The 17,707-nt window shown below is 66.0% G+C and overlaps 2 protein-coding genes and 1 long non-coding RNA gene across 6 annotated transcripts in view; 1 reads left to right on the top strand and 2 right to left on the bottom strand.

The window, feature by feature from the left end:
• Positions 1–71: 71 nt before the first annotated feature.
• On the bottom strand, positions 72–6,349 carry LOC149120775 (uncharacterized). Of its 2 annotated transcripts, none has more exons than XR_016225197.1 (2): positions 6,239–6,349; positions 72–742 (listed from the first exon to the last, which is right to left on the bottom strand). It is a non-coding gene; the product is annotated as an uncharacterized LOC149120775 (long non-coding RNA). The 2 variants fall into 2 exon arrangements; XR_016225198.1 differs by lacking the exon at positions 6,239–6,349 and adding an exon at positions 5,332–5,652.
• Positions 4,282–13,876, top strand: VASP (vasodilator stimulated phosphoprotein). 3 transcript variants are annotated; one of them, XM_051829672.3, is made up of 13 exons: positions 4,282–4,557; positions 9,583–9,754; positions 9,835–10,000; positions 10,625–10,709; positions 11,008–11,048; positions 11,149–11,363; positions 11,477–11,577; positions 11,936–11,987; positions 12,111–12,144; positions 12,265–12,310; positions 12,395–12,485; positions 12,880–12,937; positions 13,062–13,876. In XM_051829672.3, exons 1-13 carry the CDS (start codon positions 4,553–4,555, stop codon positions 13,097–13,099), a joined length of 1,104 nt encoding a protein of 367 aa, XP_051685632.2. In that variant the 5' UTR covers positions 4,282–4,552; the 3' UTR covers positions 13,100–13,876. The 3 variants fall into 3 exon arrangements, with proteins under 3 accessions (XP_051685632.2, XP_051685631.2, XP_089176191.1); XM_051829671.3 differs by having other exon boundaries at positions 12,108–12,144; XM_089320065.1 differs by having other exon boundaries at positions 11,936–11,999; positions 12,048–12,144.
• A 958-nt stretch (positions 13,877–14,834) lies between these two features.
• Positions 14,835–17,707, bottom strand: part of OPA3 (outer mitochondrial membrane lipid metabolism regulator OPA3) — a 31,692-nt gene continuing 28,819 nt past the window's right edge. The window contains exon 2 of the mRNA XM_070062093.2: positions 14,835–15,539. Coding sequence (XP_069918194.2) covers positions 15,157–15,539 — 383 coding nt within the window. The 3' untranslated portion in view covers positions 14,835–15,156. The remainder of the gene's footprint in view (positions 15,540–17,707) is intronic.

The raw sequence follows: 17,707 nt of genomic DNA, 5'->3' as shown, positions 1-17,707 counted from the left end.
TCCTCCCATCCCCTCCCCCACCCCTCCCCTTCCCTTCTGGTTTTTATCAGTGTTCGGGGGAGGCAGGGGAGTTTTTATTATTAAACTTTAATTACATGTTTCCAAATACATTTTCTTTCTTTTTAAAAATGGATTATTGATTTATTTGAAAGGCAGAGTGAAAAAGAGAGAGAGAGAGAGGTCTTCCATCTGCTGGTTCACTCCTCAGATGGCCACAAGGGCGGGGGTTGGGCCAGGCCGAAGCCAGGAGCCTGGAGCTTCATCCGGGTCTCCCACATAGCTGGCAGGGGCCCAAGCACTTGGGCCATCTCTGCTGCCTTCCCAGGCGCATTAGCAGGGAGATGGATGGGAAGTGGAGCAGCCGGGACTGGAACCGGCACCCACATGGAATGCCGGCGCGGCAGGTGGCAGCTTTACCCGCTCCGCTGCAGCGCCGCCCCCTTAAATACATGTTCTTATAAAAGACATAGACACACACAGGGTTAGCAAGTATGCACTGGCACCTGCTGTGTGCCAGGCCACAGTCACAGCCGTCACAGCCGGGAGCCAGGCTGATCCAGGGACTCCCTTGCTCTGGGGGCCCCTCCTCCCACTCTGGGGAGACAGCAAACAAGGCAGCCAGTCTATAAAAATCATCTCAGACCCCAAAGACCACCAGGAAGAGAACGGAGAGGGAAGCGCTGCCTTGGGTTTTCAAGTGTAGCTTTGTTTTAAAACATGTCGCTTTATTGTCTTCATTCATCTGAAAGGCGAAGACACAGAGAGAGATCCTGCACGCACTGATCTCACTCCTCAGGTGCCCGCAACAGCTGGGGCTGGGCCAGGCCAAAGCCAGGAGGTGGGAACTCAGCTGAGTGTCCCGTGAGTGCCAGGGTGTGCATTAGCAGGAAGCTGCAGCGGGAGTCGAACCCAGGCCCTCTGGTATGGGGCACGGGTTCCCTAACTGGTGAGGCCAAAGGCCCTGCCCTTCATTTAGCTTTTGTTTCTGTGTTGGTTTTTTAAGATTTGTTTTATTTAGTTGAAAGGCAGAGTGAGAGTGAGAGCGAGAGCGAGAGCGATCCTCTGTCTGCTGGGTCACTCCCCAGAAGGCCACAGCAGCCAAGAGCTGGGCCAGGCTGACGCCAAGAGCCAGGAGCTCCATCCGGGTCTCCCACGCGGGTGGCAGGGGCCAAGCACTTGGGCCGTCTTCCACTGCCTTTTCCAGGTGCACTAGCAGGGAGCTGGATTGGAAGTGGAGCAGCCAGGACTCATGATGCCAGAGTCCCAGGCAGAGGCTTAACCCGGGTCACCACAACGCCAGCCCCCATGTAGCTTTTAAATGAGTAATAAGCCCACTTGGTTCAAAACTCCAGAGTCCGGAGGCAGAGACGGCCTGTGCAAAGGCCCAGAGGCAGGACTGAACCCGTCACCTGGTGATAATCCAACTCCCCTCGCCACTGGCAGCAGCCGCAGTGGAATCAGGGACGGCTTCTCTGCACGGAGACACTGGGCACAGATCTTCCAGTGTCCTGTATTTTTCCTACCCTACAACTCGGCTTGTTTTTAACCCCTAATACGCTGAAGACTTCTTCCATGAGGTCACTGACGTATCTCACTCTTGCAGTGCTGCCCAAGGTTCAGGCCAGGAAGTGCAAGGTCACCGTCCCCCCCTGCCTGCCCGCCCTCACCGGGCCCTGGCGCGGCCTGTGAATCCCACGTCTCTCCTGCAGGGGTCTCCTTACCTGGAGCTCCTAGTGCTGTTTACACTTTTAAAGTGTATTTATTAAAGCCGTGGCTCGGCTCACTAGGCTAATCCTCCGCCTAGCGGCGCCGGCACACCGGGTTCTAGTCCCGGACGGGGCGCCGGATTCTGTCCCGGTTGCCCCTCTTCCAGGCCAGCTCTCTGCTGTGGCCAGGGAGTGCAGTGGAGGATGGCCCAAGTACTTGGGCCCTGCACCCCATGGGAGACCAGGGGAAGCACCTGGCTCCTGCCATCGGATCAGTGCAGTGCGCAGGTCGTAGCGCGCCGGCCGCGGCAGCCATTGGAGGGTGAACCAACGGCAAAAAAAGGAAGACCTTTCTCTCTGTCTCTCTCTCACTGTCCACTCTGCCTGTCAAAAAAAAAAAAAAAATGTATCTGAAAGGGAGAAGTGAGAGAGGCAGACAGGAATCTTCCATCCACTGGTTCACTCCTCAAATGCCCACAAAGGCCAGGGCTGGGCCAGGCTAAGCCGGGAGCCAGAGCTCCATCTGGGTCTCCCACGTGGGTGGCCATCACCTGCTGCTCTCCCAGGGCCACCGGCAGGGAGCTGCATGGGAAGTGGGGCTGCCCGGCACTGCAGGCAGCCCCTTAGCCCACTGCGTCGCAGTGCTGGCCCCTGGCCCCTGCTTTGTACAGCACTTGAGCTCAGAGCCCTGTTTAGGGGGCTGGTGCTGCCGCGCAGCGGGTTAGGTCACAGGTTCAAGCCCCGGCTGCTCCACTTCAGATCCAGCTCCCTGCTAATGAGCTTGGGAAAGCAGCTCCTGCAGCCATGTGGGAGACCCGGAAGAAGCTCCTGGCTCCTGATCGGCCCAGCTCTGGCCTAGCTCTGGCCGTTGCGGCTCTAAGGGGCGTGAATCAGCAGATGGATCTCTGTCTCTCCCTCTCTCTGTGACTCTACCTTTCAAAATAAATAAATAAATCTTAAAAGAATGTATATTTGTAAAGGGTAAAGAAAATGCAAGCCAGCCAGACCTTAGGTCTAATATGTCCATTTGGAGTGTTCTAGACAAAGTTTGTGGGGGCTGGCACTGTGGTCGCAGGTGCCGCCCGTGGCACTGGCATCCAATAGCGCCAGTTGGTGCAGCCTGTGGCGCCGGCACCCCCTATAGCGCCAGCTGCAGTCCCGGCTGCCCAGCTGCCCTACTCCCTGCTGACGCACCTGGGGAAGGACGTGGGCCCTGCCATCGGTGAGGGAGACCCAAGTGGCGTCCCTGGGCCCTCGCTCCAGCACTAGGACCATGTGAGGAGTGTATAGCACATGGAAGTTTCTCTCTCTGCCTTTTACAGGAAAAGCCCCCCTCCTGTAGTGCAGCTGGCCCCCCAGAACTGTCACCCCTCCCATTTCACAGGTGGAAAAATCGAGACGGAGGCCTTGCCCAAGGTCATGGAGAACTGAGGGCTGGGCTCGGGGAGGCCCAGAAATCGCGACACCCTCGCTGGACCGGGGTTCCAGGTCTCCCCGAGCGGGTGGCTCACGCAGGCCGGCGACTGGTCCCGGGACGAGGATCCCCCAGGTGCGGGGCACACGCGGCCGCACGCTGCGCCCCCCAGTTTTGGGGTTCTACTCCCCGTGCCTCGGCTTTCGGGGTTCTGGGGGCTCGGACAAGAGGACCCCCACCAGACTTACCCCCGATCCGAGCCTGGGCTCACCCACTCGGAAAGTCCGGGCTGCGACTTCCCGGGGCCCGCACCTTACCCCGGGCCAGGTGGCTCGGGGCGGGAGGGGGCGTGGCGCGTGACGTCACGGGGCGGGGCCGCTGCGGAAGCGGGGGGGGGAGGGTCGGTGCTCCTCGGGGCCGGCGTGTGGGGGAGGGTCCCCCGGCCGCGGGCCCACCCGACCGCTGGGATCACGCCGTCCTCCGTGGGAGGCCCCACCGGGGCGCGCCTCGGGCCGGGGTCCCACCCCCCACCCTGCCCTCGGGCAATCCCCGCCCCCACCCCGACCCCGCGGCCGTGAGTCAGCGGCCGGCCGCGCCCCCTCGGCCCACTTCCTCCTCACCTTCCCGGGCCGGCGGGGGGCAGGGAGACGGGTGGGGCCCCGCGCGGGGGAGGGGGCTCGCCCCTCCGGGACCCCTCGTCAGTCTGCGGAGGAGGGGGACGCAGTGTGTGTGTGTCTGTCAGTGGTGGCAGGGGGCGTCCGAGTGGGGGGATTTAAAGGGGAAGTTTGGGCACCTCCCCGTGTTCTCCCCCTGAAGTCCAGCAGGACGTTGGGAATGGACGCGTCGGTGGGCGCCGACGAGACACCCCGAGACCCCCGTGGCGGGAGGGCGCTGGGGTCGCGGAGGGCGCCCTTCCCTGCACCCCCACCCCAGCGGGCTCGCCCTCTCCTTCCGCGGGCTCGGGGGTGACGCCCAGGGTGCAGCCCCCGCGCAGGGCCGCCGCGGACAGCGAGATTGGGGAAGTGCGGGGCTCGCGCGCGGCCCTTTCCGGCGCCCGCTGCCGCCGCCCCCCGCCCGCGGGCGCCGCGGCCCCTTTAAGGCGCGGGGCATTGTGGGAGCGGGGAGTGGAATTTTGGAAGGAAATGTAGCGAAGAGAAGTACAGTAGTAAGAGTGAGGTGGTGGCGGCCGCCGGCCGAGGGGGCGCGCCGGGGACGCACGCCGCACCCCCCGCACCGAGCCCCCAGGCGGAGGCGGCGCCCGAGAAGCCGCCCCGGCCCGGCGCCCGTTCCCCCCAGGAAGCCGGACTCTATGGGGCGGGACCCCGGGGGACACTGAGCGGAACCCGGCGCCGGCCGCGAACCCCCGCAGCTCGAGCCAGGGGCGCCCCGGGAGCGCCGAGCCCGCGGGCGCGCCGCCGCCCGCCCCGCAGCCATGAGGTGAGCCCCGCGCGGCCTCCGGACCCCTCCCCGCCGGCCCGCCTTTGTCCCCCTCCCCCCGCTCGGCCCGGGCTGGACTTCGGGGACCCGCGCCCTGGGGGGGGGGCTCGGGTCTGGGCCGAATCGTCTCGGACGAGCTCGGAGCAGCGGCCGCCTCCCCGTGACCCGCGAGCCCCGGGGTGGGCGCGGGCAGGTTCTCCTGGGAGCCTTCAGGTTTGGGGGCGCTCGGCAGACTCCCGAATTTTTTTAGAGACTTTTTCTGAGGACCTCCAAGTTGGCAGAGACTCCTCGCGGGGATGCCGGGGTGCAGGCGGCGCTCAGGACCCGCCCAGACCGCACCTGGGGGGCCCTGGAGGGGTGGCTGGGGGCCGTTCGGGGAGACCTGGGACCTGGAGCGGACGCTGAGACGCGGATCCTGATTGGGAGGGTCCCCCGTTCCAAGTCTCCCCAAGTGGGGCGGGCCGCGCACCTAACTTCGGGGTGCCGCTAACCCCCTAAATCCGGGGGTGCGCTGGGATCCTCCCCGGGGTGCGCGGACCCTCGGGCCGGGCGCAGCCTCGCGGGGCTGCTCGGGGCTCCCCTCCCCCGTCGCTCCACCGCGCATGCTGTGCAGGAGCCAGGCCGTGCCTAGGACGGGGCGAGCGCTCGCCGCTCGGTGCCCAGGGCGGCTCCCGGCGCCGGGCCAGCAGGGCGGCCCCGGTCCCCACCTGCGCGGCCCCGGGCGGGAGGGGGCGCGGCAGCTGGGGGGAGGGGGCCTTTGTCTTCCTGACTCACCTGTCGAGACAGCTGGTGTGGGGGGGCGGGCTCGCCCCGCCGCGGCCCCTCCCCCCCGGCGCTCGGGAGCCGTGGGATTGGAGGAAGGGGCGCGGGGAAGCGTCAAGGTCACAGCCTTCGCCCCCTGGGACCCAGGCCTCCCGAGAGTTCGGCGCTCTTCCCAGGAATTTAATCCTGGGGGGGAGCGGCCCGAGGACCTGCCCTGGACTCCTGGGCTCACCTGAAGGCCGGGCCGGTGCGGGCTGGGGGGGTACCCACGGCGGCCCTCCCCGCTCCCCGCTCAGGTCCCCCATAACCTCTCCCGTGGGGCTGGAGTCTGACAATACTATCTCCCTTCCTCCACTCTCTCTGGGACTTCCTGCCCCGAAGCCTCAGCGCTGGGGGTGGGGGGGCTCCTGGGGACGGCTGGGGATTAACCCCCTGGTGCCCAACGTCCTGCCCTTCCCCCCAGGCCCCCACACCCCTGCCCTCTGACCTCAGGGTGGCATTCCTTTCTTGGGACCATTAAAGACCCCCTACCACCCGCCCCAGGGCTGTCTTTCTGCTAAAGGCTGGGTGGAAATTCTGGGGCGAGGGGGCATCCCCAGACACCCTCGGGACTTCCTGCCGGTTCCTTCCCCATTGCGGGGCAACATCCCTTCTGGGCCTGCCCCAGGGGCTGCCTGCTTCCCTCACCCTCTCCCCCCTCCCCCGGGACTCCGCCCCTCCCCCCCAGCGTTTCCGGTCCCAGGCCCCGTGGAAGGCGGATGGCGGATGTCCGAGGTAGGGCCGCCCCGCTCGCTGTGAGACCGACCGTAAAAGGGCAGAAGCAGTGTCTGGCCCAGCCCCCTGCCCCCGCCACCCCCAGCCCTGGCCCTCTCCCAGGGCCCCCTCCCGCTGTGGCTGTGGCCGTGGTGGGGCCTCCTACCTCCTGGGGGATGGCAGGAGTCCGACCCTGGCCTGTCCCACCAGAGGGTCTCCCCTGCTCGCTTACAGCCGACTTCCTCTCCGACGGTCCACGCCCCCAATCCCGGCCAAGGAGCCGGATCCTGCAGAAATTCCCAGGCCAGGGCGCCCCGGGGCAGGAGGCTGGGAGGGTCGGATTGCTGGCCACGGCTTGGCCGGGGGCAGCTCAGCTGGAAGGGATGGAAAATCACAAGACCAGTTCTTTCTCTCCTCTGACAAATATTTGTTGAGTGGGACCCGGCGCTGGGATCCTGGGGGAGGTGGAGAAGGGGCGGGAGCCGCTGGGAAGAGGGGCTGTGCCTTAGCGGGGTAGCAGCTATAACTGCTCTTACTCGAGAGGCGACGGGAGACCAGCTGGTGAGCACCTGCCCGGTGTGGCCAGCCTGTCCCGGCTCCGAGCCGGCGTCCTGGCACAGTTTCAAGAGGCGGAAGCTGTTACAGCCTTGTAGTCACCCCTGCCCCCAGTTTGCAGCCGGCCGACCTCTCAGGCTGTCGCAGAGAGAGGACAGTACAGAGAAAGTGCGGATGACGCGTTTTCCTTGCACAGACACTCGGGATGGTCCAGAGGTGTGGTGGGGGCCCGCCTGGGAAGCCTCGCCTGCCGACTTCCCGGTGGGAGACAGGCCGCACAACCCCCAGAGACCCCCGGGCTGGGGGGCTGGGGCCGGGGCCGGGGCTCCAGGTCGCGGGGCTCTGGCCTGGAAGGATTTGTGTGATTGTGGTGTCTGAGCGGGTGACCCCCAGAGGCGACTCATGGGCAGGGGGACCGAGGCGCTCACTGACAGACCCCAGGGGACCACTGGCGTCCCTCTCCCTGGCTTCCTGCCTGTGGGGTTTCCCGTCCGGCTTTTGCTGAGTTTATTTATTTTTTCCCAAACGTAATCAAGTAAGGAATTAGGTCTCCACAGGTCATCCCAGCCCCATCATTTAGCAAAAGGAAGAGTGAAGCGAGGGCCCCGTGCCCACGGCCCCCAGCCCCCAGCCTGCCTCTGCCTCCCGCAACAGCGTGTGACGCTGTTAGCAGCCTCCACACTTTTGGGGGAAAGACAGACTCTTGAGCCACCCAGCCTTTTCCTCATCTTTCCGTGAGGTTAAAACGTAAGTGGGCTTGGAGTAAGTGGGCTCGCGTCTTCAATGAGATCAGACAGGAGCCCCGGTGCTTTCGTGCAGTGTGACCTGGGCCAAGTGTCTTCACCTCTCTGTGCCCGGGCAGGCAGCTGGGTTGGTCTCCTGAGGCTGCGGGGTCGTGGGAGCCGGGAGCGCGGTCTGGGCCGCCAGCCACTGTGCCGCCGGGTTTGCCTTTTTACTCGGATGTGTTCAGAGCGTGTGCTGGGCGCCCTCCAGGTTCCGGGGACGCAGAGGGGCGAGTATCCCTGCCCCGCTGGACCTGGTGCTTTGGCAGGGCAGACAGGCGCGTGCCAAGCAGGGACGCTGCTGGAAACCGTGTCGCGGGGAAGCTGGAGGAAGATGAGGTGGCCAGGGAGGGCTTCTGGGAAGAGGTGACGTCTGAAGGGGGCTGCACCTGCACAGGGCTCGGGCAGGCCTTGGTCAGTGGGCGCTGGGAGAGGAGACCGGAGAGCAGGCAGGGCACCCAGGCCGGCGGGAACCTGGTGTGGATCCTGCAGAGTGGGGCATGGTGCTGCCCCTCTTCTGGGTCTCAGCCGGATCCCTGTGCTCTCACCGGGCAGGAGTCGGAGCCGCCCAGGGTCGCCCAGCAGGTGCCTGGCCCCGAGGCCAGGCCAGAGCCTCAGCAGGGCAGGGCCAGCTGGGAGCCCAAAGTACAGCCAGGGTGGGGCAGTGGCCCCGGGCGCCGGGCCAGAGCCTGCCCTGGGTGTGGGTGGCAGGTGTGGGCGCGGCCTTAGCCCTACCTGCCCTGCCGGGGGCAGTGGGAACCAGAAACAGCCCTGGAGGCCTGCTTCTCTGGCTTGCACCTGGTGTTTGGGCAGGGCCGGCGCAGTCCCCGGGGGGCAAGACTGCGGACCTGGGTTCGAATCCTGCCCCGGCCGCTGCTTTAGCAGTGTGTGTGGGGGCGCATCCTGGCCCTGGTCGCCTCTGAGCCGAGGGGGAGGTCATGTCCGCCCCAGGACTGCCGTGAGGGTGCCAGGCTGGGCCGTGTCAGTGGTCAGTGTCACACCCCAGGGTGCCAGGCTGGGCCGTGTCAGTGGTCAGTGTCACACCCTAGCACCCGCCCGGTGGAGACAGAGCCTCTGTGGGTGTCATTCCCCGCCCCCCCAGCCACCAACTTCCTCTTTTCAGGAAAAACCCACGGTGGGGGGCACCCAGCCGAGGCCGGCGCTTCCCCCTGGGCTGTGCGACCTTGGGCGAGTCACTTCCCCTGGGGGAGCCTGGGGTTCCTCATTGGGGGAGGGGGGCTCCGACCTCCCAGGAGCGGTGGGAGGTCCCCGGCCGGCCGCAGGGTGACCGCAGCACGGAAGCCGAGGCCGACCGGGCACCCAGCCCTCATTTCCCGTGTGCAGGCTCCGGCCTCGGGGCTCTGCAGGGACTTGAATCCACGCCTGCGGACGGCAGACTGGAACTCTGACCCCCTCCTGCAGAGTGGGCAGCAGGCCCCGTGTCCTCCACGCCTGTAGCCTGGGCGGCTCCTTGGTCCAAGCCCTGGGCATCACGGCCTAGGGACCCGTGTCTTGAGGCACTGGACTGTGAGCCCTGGGAGGGTGTGGCCAGGGCCATCTGGGCCACTGCTGTGTCATTGTCCCCAGTGGCACCCAACACAGGCCCGTAGTGCCCAGGGGAGCCGGAAGGATGCAGTGGGGGCCCGGCACCCCCTTGCAGTGGAGAGCAGGGGTCTGTGCTGTCCCCGGCCGGCCACAGGCCTCCCCTCCCCCTCCCCGACCTCAGCTTCCTCTTCTGCTCTGAGCAGCAGGGGGGGCATCCAAAACTTGGCAGAGAGGGAAACTGAGGTAGGGCTGGCCCCAGAGCAGCTCAGGGCACCTTCCTCCCTCCCCTGCGTCTCCATGTCTCCTCTTCCTGTTTCTCCCCATCCATCTCACACCCCCCAGGGCGCACTGGTCTCAGCTGCCCCCCGTCCAGCATCTTCTCTGCCTGGGTCTCCTGGGGGGGGGGGGGGCTGTGTCACGCCCTCTCCCCCTCGCGGCGTCTCCCAGGGAGACCCTGGTGGTGAGGGTGACCCCGCCTCCCCTGCCCCTGGTGGTGAGGGTGACCCCGCCTCCCCTGCCCCTGGTGGCGAGGGTGACCCCGCCTCCCCTGCCCCTGGTGGTGAGGGTGACCCCGCCTCCCCTGCCCCTGGTGGCGAGGGTGACCCCGCCTCCCCTGCGCCTCCCGCAGTGAGATGGTCGTGTGCACCAGCCGGGCCAAGGTGATGCTTTACGATGACGGCAACAAGCAATGGCTCCCCGCGGGCACGGGGCCCCAGGCCTTCAGCCGCGTGCAGATCTACCACAACCCCACGGCCAATTCCTTCCGGGTCGTGGGCCGCAAGATGCAGCCGGACCAGCAGGTGTGCGCCCCCCCCGATCCCCCCCCCACACTGGGGCCGCCCCCGGGCCACCGCCCTCACCCCGCTTTCCCTGCCTCCAGGTGGTCATCAACTGTGCCATCGTCCGGGGCATCAAGTACAATCAGGCCACCCCCAACTTCCACCAGTGGCGCGACGCCCGCCAGGTCTGGGGCCTCAACTTCGGCAGCAAGGAGGACGCGGCGCAGTTCGCCGCCGGCATGGCCGAGGCCCTAGAGGCCTTGGAAGGTGGGTGCCGGCCGCCGGCTGGGGCCTCGGGTTACCCATCTCGAAAATGGAGCCGCTCGGTCGCTACTGTGGGACATCACAGGGCTCCTGTGTGGACTCCGGAGGACGCAGCCTGGTCCCAGCCCCCAGGAGCCCCCGCAGCCCGTGCTGGCTTCTGTCACCAGCCCCGGCGTTAGGAAAGCCTCCAGGCCTGCTCTCCCAGGGCTCACCTGGGGAATGTGGGTGGGGCCCGAGACTGCACAGCTCACAGCCCCCTGCGATGCCAGGGCTGCCAGCCCTGGACCTGAGGTCAGCCGCTGACCTCCGCTGCCCGCCCCGCCTCTGGGGTGTGGCATAGCCACTGTGGAACCGAAACTGCCCACACACAGAGGTGGTTGCGACTCCGGGCCCCCTGGCCGCCCGGGGCTGGGCAGGACCGAGGGAGGCAAGGGGGAGGGGTCCACCTGGACTCGGCTTCCCCACTGTCCCCGGGCGTCCTGGCCGCCCCGGCAGGGGGAGTGGTGTCGCCCCTGCCCAGGGTCTGGGGGAGGAAGGAAGTGAGTGCCCCTGGGTGGGATTCCTGAGCCGGGTGGGGGAGGCCACAGGCAAGGCTGACCCCGGCTCTGTCTCCCCTGCCACCCCCAGGAGGTGGGCCTCCGCCGCCCCCAGCACCTGCCGCGTGGGCCAGCCAGAACGGCCCCTCCCCGGAAGAGGTGGAGCAGCACAAAAGGTAGGGCTGGCCCCTTGGCTGGGGCCCTTACTGCCAGATTCTAGATGTCCCAGCATCCTCCGACGTCCAGTTTCCAGAATGTTCCAGCTCCCCAGGGACTAGGAGTTGCCCGCTTTTGGGAGCCCCCACCTCTGAGACTTTAAGAAAATCCCTGGCGCTCAGAGACGCAGGACCCCCAGTCCCCAAACCCTCGTCCTGAGAGGACCCCGGGTGTCGGTGACAGTCTAGAACATTCCCGCGCCACCCCTTGGGCCCTGCGGAGGGGCCGGGGCGGTGGTGACCGCAGTCCCTCCCACAGGCAGCAGCCGGAGCAGATGGAGCGCCGCGTGTGCAACGCAGGTAACTGGGCTTGCGGGGGTGGGGGGCGGGCCGGACCAGAGCCCCCCCTGGAGGAGGGGCTGGCTCCTCTCTGAGCCACCCCTGCTCTGCCTTGTTTCAGGAGGCCCGCCTGCTCCCCCAGCCGGGGGCCCACCCCCGCCTCCAGGACCGCCCCCTCCGCCGGGTCCCCCCCCACCCCCAGGGCTGCCCCCGGCAGGGGGGGGCCCACCCCCTGCACCCCCTCTCCCCACAGCCCAGGGCCCCAGTGGTGGGGGGACTGGAGCCCCCGGCCTGGCCGCAGCCATTGCTGGAGCCAAACTCAGGAAAGTCAGCAAGGTGAGGGGCCCGCGGGGCGGGGTGGGGGCTGGCCCTGAGGTAACAATGGGCTGGGGGCTGCCTGTCACGGGAGGCCCACCCGCAAGCCCTCTGCTCCCTTTTACCTTCCTCAGCAAGAGGAAGTCTCAGGGGGGCCCCCGGGCCCCAAAGCTGAGAGTGGCCGGAGCACAGGCGGGGGGCTCATGGAGGAGATGAACGCCATGTTGGCCCGGAGGTGAGCCTGGGCCCACCCCCCTGCCTGGGACCCCAGCCCTGCAGGCTGGCGGGGGGGCGGGGGCGGGGGGCGGGCTCTGGTTCCTGTTCACTGCTTGTGCTGAAAGCCCTACCTGTGGCGCCTGCGGAATGTTCTAGAAACTGACTCCTAGAATTTTAGTTCCCAGAGTCCCTTCCCCCCTTAGGACGTTAGGGTTCCAGATGTGAGGCCCACAGGAAGACCCCCCCCATCCCAGCTTCCTTAGCCTTGGCCGTGCAGCCCCCCCACACACACACACAAGGGCCACTTTCTAGAACCCTGGGCCCGCAGCTGCGAGTGGGGGGGCTGAGGCTTCTCTTCTCGTCCCTCCCTCCCGCAGGAGGAAAGCCTCGCAGGTTGGCGAGAAGCCCCCCAAGGACGAATCTGCCAGTGTGAGTGAGGGGGAATCTGCCAGTGTGAGTGAGGGGGAATCTGCCAGTGTGAGTGAGGGGCTCGGTGGGGTCCCGGGGCAGCGTGGCGGGGCTGCTCATGACGGTTTCATTTCCTGCCAGCAGGAGGAGCCAGAGGCCCGCGTCCCCGTCCACAGCGGTGAGTGCCGGGCGGCCCGGGGGAGGGGCCGGCCTCTCCTGGGGGTTTCTCTGCAGAGGGGCTGCTGGCTGGGGGAGGAATCCTTAGCCCTGACCTTGCGGTTTGTTGCCTGCTCCCCAGAATCTGTGCGGAGGCCCTGGGAGAAGAACAGCACGACCTTGCCCAGGTGGGCCGGCGGGCGCGGCGGGCGCGGGGGGCGCGGCGCCTCGGCGGGTGGCAGGGCCTCTGACTTCGCTTCTGTCCCCCCCAGGATGAAGTCCTCGTCTTCGGTGGCCACCCCCGAGGCCCACCCCTCCCACCACAGCTCCGGTGACGACTCGGACCTGGAGCGGGTGAAACAGGTAGGGGCGGAAGGTGCAGGTGGGGGCCTAGCCAGGGCCCACGGCAGGAGGGGCGCTGGGTCCAGACCCTGGGTGTCCGGTGTGAGAAGGGGGAGCCATCGGCGGGGTCAGGGATGACGCAGGTGCCGCACCCCTTTCAACGGCTGTGACAGGCCTTATAATCCATCACCACACTCCTTTCCGATGAGCACCTGAGACCCCGCCGGAGCTGGCAGGAGGCTGGGAGGCGTTTGCCAGCCTGTGTCCTGGATGCCCTCCAGTTCTCTCTGTGACCTTGGCAGGGAGGGCGGGGCCGGGCGGTCTCCAGCCCGCTTCCTCCGACTCTCAGCGAGTGGGAGACAGGGGGCTTCCTGCCGCTCCGGGCCCCGCCCACTGGTGAACCCTGTGGTTCCAGGAGCTGCTGGAGGAGGTGAGGAAGGAGCTGCGGAAGGTGAAAGAGGAGATCATCGAAGGTGAGGCGCCTGCCCGCGCCCCGTGAGGCGCCTGCGTGGTTTGGAGGCCGCCCGTCTTTTGGGAAGATTGGAACGGAAGGGGAAAGAGCCCCTGCCCTGAGCTTTGCCCCCTCTTTCCTTCCAGCCTTTGTCCAGGAGCTGAGGAAGCGGGGCTCCCCCTGACCGCAGGGGCCCACTTCTTTCCGCACACCCCGCCTGTTACCCTGCTTCCCCGCCTCGACTCCACGTGGAATTGGCTGAAGACTACACGGGAATGCATCTCCCCCTGCCCCCTCCCACTTGGAAGATTCCAAGGGGGTGTGGCTTCCCTGCACCGTGCCCACACCCGTACTGGCTGCTGATTGGCTGGGGAGGCCCCCACCCTTTGCTCCCTTTGGTCCTTCCCCTCTGCCATCCCCTTGGGGCTGGTTCCTCTGCTGGGGATGTACCATTAACCCCACAGTAAGGGGGAAGGGAAGAGGGAATTCACATTCCCTTGTTTAGATTCACTTTAACGCTTAATGCCTTCGAAGTTTTGTTTTTTAAGAAGTATATAAATATATATATATATTTGGGTTTTGGGGGGGAAGGGTACTTTTTTTTGCCTCTTTGGTTTTGATAACATGGGGTGTGGGGGTTTTTAATGCTGTGGCCCTCGGCGTGCCCTGGTTGGGGCAGCTGCCGGGGGACGTCCTGTCGGGCTGGGGGTGCCGCCCCCACCCCGGGGACTTCCCTCCCTCTGGCTCCTTCCCCTTTTCTATGAGGAATTAAGATGCTGTAACTTTTTGGAACCTCAGTTTTTTGGTTTTGTATTTGGGTAGGTGGGGCCCTGGCCATTTTCACCCACCTTGGGAAGATGAGGGCAAAACAGGGGGGAGGCGGCCTCTGCCCCCACCTCCCCCTCAGCCTCGTAAAATGGGCCCCCGTGGAATAAATCTGCCGGTTTTTACAAATGCTAAACTCTCTGGGTGATTGGCAGGGCCGCTGTGAGGGGCCGGAGGCCGGCTCCGCCCTCCGTGCCTCTCCCTCACGCACGGATGGACGGACGCTGGGTTCTCTGCTGGAACCCCTCGTGGTCCCTGGCCAGGCCGCTCCCCTGCCCCGTCCCCTTCATGCCGGAGACAGCCAGGGCAGGTCCCTGGGTCCATGCAGGGCTGCGGTTTCCCCACTGGGCAAAGGCTCCGGGGTCAACCCTGTCCCCGCTCCCCCAGAGTTCCCCGACACCCGACCCATTCTGCAGGTGGACGCCACCGTCTCAGACATGTTCCCAAGATGACCTGTTTCCCCGGAGCTGCTTTAATGACGGACACAGAGTCTAGCAAGGCAGTTCAGAGGTCCCAGAGCTCACGCGCGCCCCAGTGGGGAGGCAGGACTGTCCGTCCGGGTGACGGGTGGGCGGGCTCCCTGGAGGGGCCTTGGCAGGAAGGGTGACCTCTGAGAGCTCCGAGGAGCAGACTTGGTGGGAGGTGGGATGTGACTGACAGGTGGGGGAGCTGGAAGAGTGAGGAGGAAGGGCGGGGTCAGCTCGGGGTCTGGGGCAGGTAACGGGGCTGGGCTGAGAGCAGAGGGGTTCAGAGCGGTTCTCCCTGGGGTCCTGCATCACCCCAACCGTCGGGGGAGATGTGTTTGGGAGATGAGGCAGTGGCCAGGCCAGAGGGTGGTGCTGTGCGCCCTCCGCTCTGGGAGGGGAGAAGCCAGGTGAAGGCACCGTCGGGGGGGGGGTTACAGGTGGGGGCCGGAGGGTGACTGGCGGGGCAAGCGCAGTGCAAGGTCACCCCACCCGCAAGAAGAGAGGTAGATGGACGCGCTGGTGGAGTCCCCCGGAACTTCCAGCATGGTTTCAACCCCCCCCCCACAGTGGTCTACCAACGAAGAGGTGGGGGGCTCCCCTGAGACATAACGAGGTGTGACAGAAGTTGGCCAAATCCCTGTACAGGACCCAATTTGTTTTGCCAAAAAGAAGGATGTCCTGTGGGCCGCTTAGTGGTGAGTGGCTGGCTGGCTGGGGGCCCACAGAAGACACGGCGGGCCCTGGGCGCTGGTGCATCGCAACTCCCTGGAGGCCCAGGGCAGGGTGCCACAGAGCGGGGCAGGATGGAGGTGACCAGCTGCCCAGTGGGGTGAGTCCCCGCCCAGGATCCTTTCTCACCCCAAAGGACCAGGTGGTGCCAGCCCCGCCGGTTTGGGATGGGACACAGGGCAGAGAGCAGCTGCCTCCGAGACCAGGGCCCCGCGGCCGCCTACTCCTGGGGGGCGGGCTGCAGGTCGGCGGCGCAGAGCTGGGCGCGCACCTCCTGCACCTGCGCGCGCAGCTCCTCCAGCGCGCTCTGCGGCGGCACCGCCTGCACCTGCGCCTGCAGCGCCTCCAGCGCCAGCGCCAGGTGGCCCACCTCGTTCCGCAGCGCGTCCCAGGCCGCCAGCCGCTCGACTTTGTTGCGGCGCCGCTGCGCCTGCTGGCGCCAGTACTCCAGCAGCAGGCAGCTGCAGGCCACGATGAAGATGGTGGCCTCGCCCAGCAGCTCGGCGCCCAGCTCGGCGGCCGCCTCCTCGTTCAGCGGCTTCACGGCCTCGGCCTTGAAGCCCATGACGCTCATCTTGGTCCGCATCTCCACCCAGTGGTACACTGCGGAGGGAGACAGCGGTCAGGGACCCGACGGGACAGCCGCCCCTCGGGGTGCGGGGCAGAGCCCGGGGGAGGGCGGCCAGGACCGCTGGCATCGGGCCCTGGATACTGAGCTTAGGGGCTGCCTCCCAGAGTGGCCGTGGGACGGAGCGGAACCTGACCTCCCGCCACCTTTGCTGCCCGTGTGCCAACGCAGGGGCCCCTCCTCCGCGGCACCCCGCCCTGTCTCTTCAGGTCACTAGTGCCATCCGTCACCCATCTCCCTTCCGTCCCCTCCCCAGTTTACACGCGACTTCTGCTTTACGTCCAGCTGCTTGCGGCCGACCGCTGGGATTCTGGCTGCCAGGGTGATGGCTCCGGTCCTGACCCCTGCACCTGGGAGCCGGCGCACTGCCCGCCCCTGCCCTTGTCTTCACGTTATCCAAGCGTCCTGGGCTTCGGGGACCGAGGCATCCACCAGGGAGAACACCGAGGGCGGCGACGTCATGGTTCTCTACGCCGCCCAGCAGGTGCCCCGCCAGGACGCGCTCCACACCACCCAGTGCCTTTCCTTGCATTTTGACCCTGATTCACTACATGAAGTTTCTCCTAGAGCGGCCAGTGAGACCCACAAACGCCTCACTCCCTGTGGGGCTGAGGTCCTCCTGCATTGCCCATTATCCGGCCGCACCACGTCTCCACGCTGCTGCTCCTCCTGGGGACCCCGTGTGCCCCTCTTTGTGGAAGTCCCTTCTGGTTGGTTCAGCTGACGCGTGCCCTGAAGTAGCTTTCTCAGAAGAGGTGCTCGGGCAGTAAGTGCCTTCACTCCTTGAACGTGTACAGTGTCTTGTGCCGTGTGTACGTGTGACTGGATGATGGTTTCCAGACTGACAGGGGCCCTGCGCTGGTGGGTGGGCCCTCTGTCCCTCATCTGGACCTGGGAAGGCCCCTGCAGTGCCTGTGCCTGTGCCCGCAGCCCCCCAGTGGCCAGCAGTGTTACAGTCTTTGTCTACCTGGGGCCTTGGGCCACACAAACAGCTGATGCTGGGAGTGGACTTGAATGTGGGGGGCTGTGGTCAGCCTGGTGGGCAGGACTCAGCCCCGTTAAGAACCTAGGGGAGCCCCTCTGGTTGGCTCGACTCTGTGCAGCTGTCACTCTTCCTAGTGGGCAGAGTTAGCACTTCTGCGCTGGCTGTTGCTTCCTTCACTGTAATAAACCACAATCCTGGTGTGACGACCCTGCGGGGCTCTTCAGTCCTTCTAGGGAATTCTCGAGCCCAAGGGTGTGACCTTGTCTTAGCCACGCCTCCTCTCCGGTCTCTTCCGCCCTGAGAAGCCCCTCCCAGGCTGGAACGCCCTGAGGCCCCTGGGTCTCCATCCTTTCCCACGATTCTCCATCCACAGGCTGGGAGGGTTTTTTGGTTTTGTTTGAATTAAGATTTGTTTATTTATTTGAAAGGCAGTTACAGCACATGCCCACACAGACACGAAACAGAGAGAGAGAGAGAGAGAGAGAGAGAGACTGTCTATCTACTGGTTCCATCCACTGGTTCACTCCCTAAATGGCTGCGACAGCCAGGGCTGGGCCAGGCTGAAGCCAGGAGCTCCATCCGGGTCTCCCACGTGGGTGCAGGGGCCCCAGCACTTGGGCCATCTTCCGCTGCTTTCCCAGGTGCATCAGCAGGGAGCTGGATTGGAAGTGCAGCAGCCAGGACTCGAATCATTGCCCATTTGGGATGGTGGCGCCACAGTGCCAGCCCCATGAGGGCCCTTTGTAAACCACAGATCTGACCTTGACCTTCCCGGGTCAGCGACATCCAAGTGCCAGACACCCCCCCGCCCACTCCAGGCAGGCCCCTGAGCATCTGCGGACCTCACGCAGGAGCCTTGCAGGCCAGCTCCGTCCCTCCCCGGGGGCGTCCACACTGCGGGCGCCAGTCTGCCTTCGGGGGCAGGGGCATGGTGATCCCCGGGACTGGCTTCGCAGTAAGTTTCCCGCTCCGGGGAGGCCACTGAGGGAGCTGGACTTGTGCAGGTGGATGTGGCCACCTCCACCTGGCATCACACTCCGGGACTTCCGGAGCAGTGAGGTTGTGCCGGGGACGCACGTGCAGAGGCCCTGGGAGGCCTTTACGGACACGCCCACCCTTGTTGGCCGCCCTTGTCTCTTCTGTCCGTCACGCAGCCCC

Source organism: Oryctolagus cuniculus, chromosome 18 (genome assembly GCF_051225735.1).
Source record: "Oryctolagus cuniculus isolate XC-2025 breed Fujian yellow rabbit chromosome 18, ASM5122573v1, whole genome shotgun sequence".
NCBI lineage: Eukaryota > Metazoa > Chordata > Mammalia > Lagomorpha > Leporidae > Oryctolagus > Oryctolagus cuniculus.
This window is presented reverse-complemented; position numbering and strand designations above follow the sequence as displayed.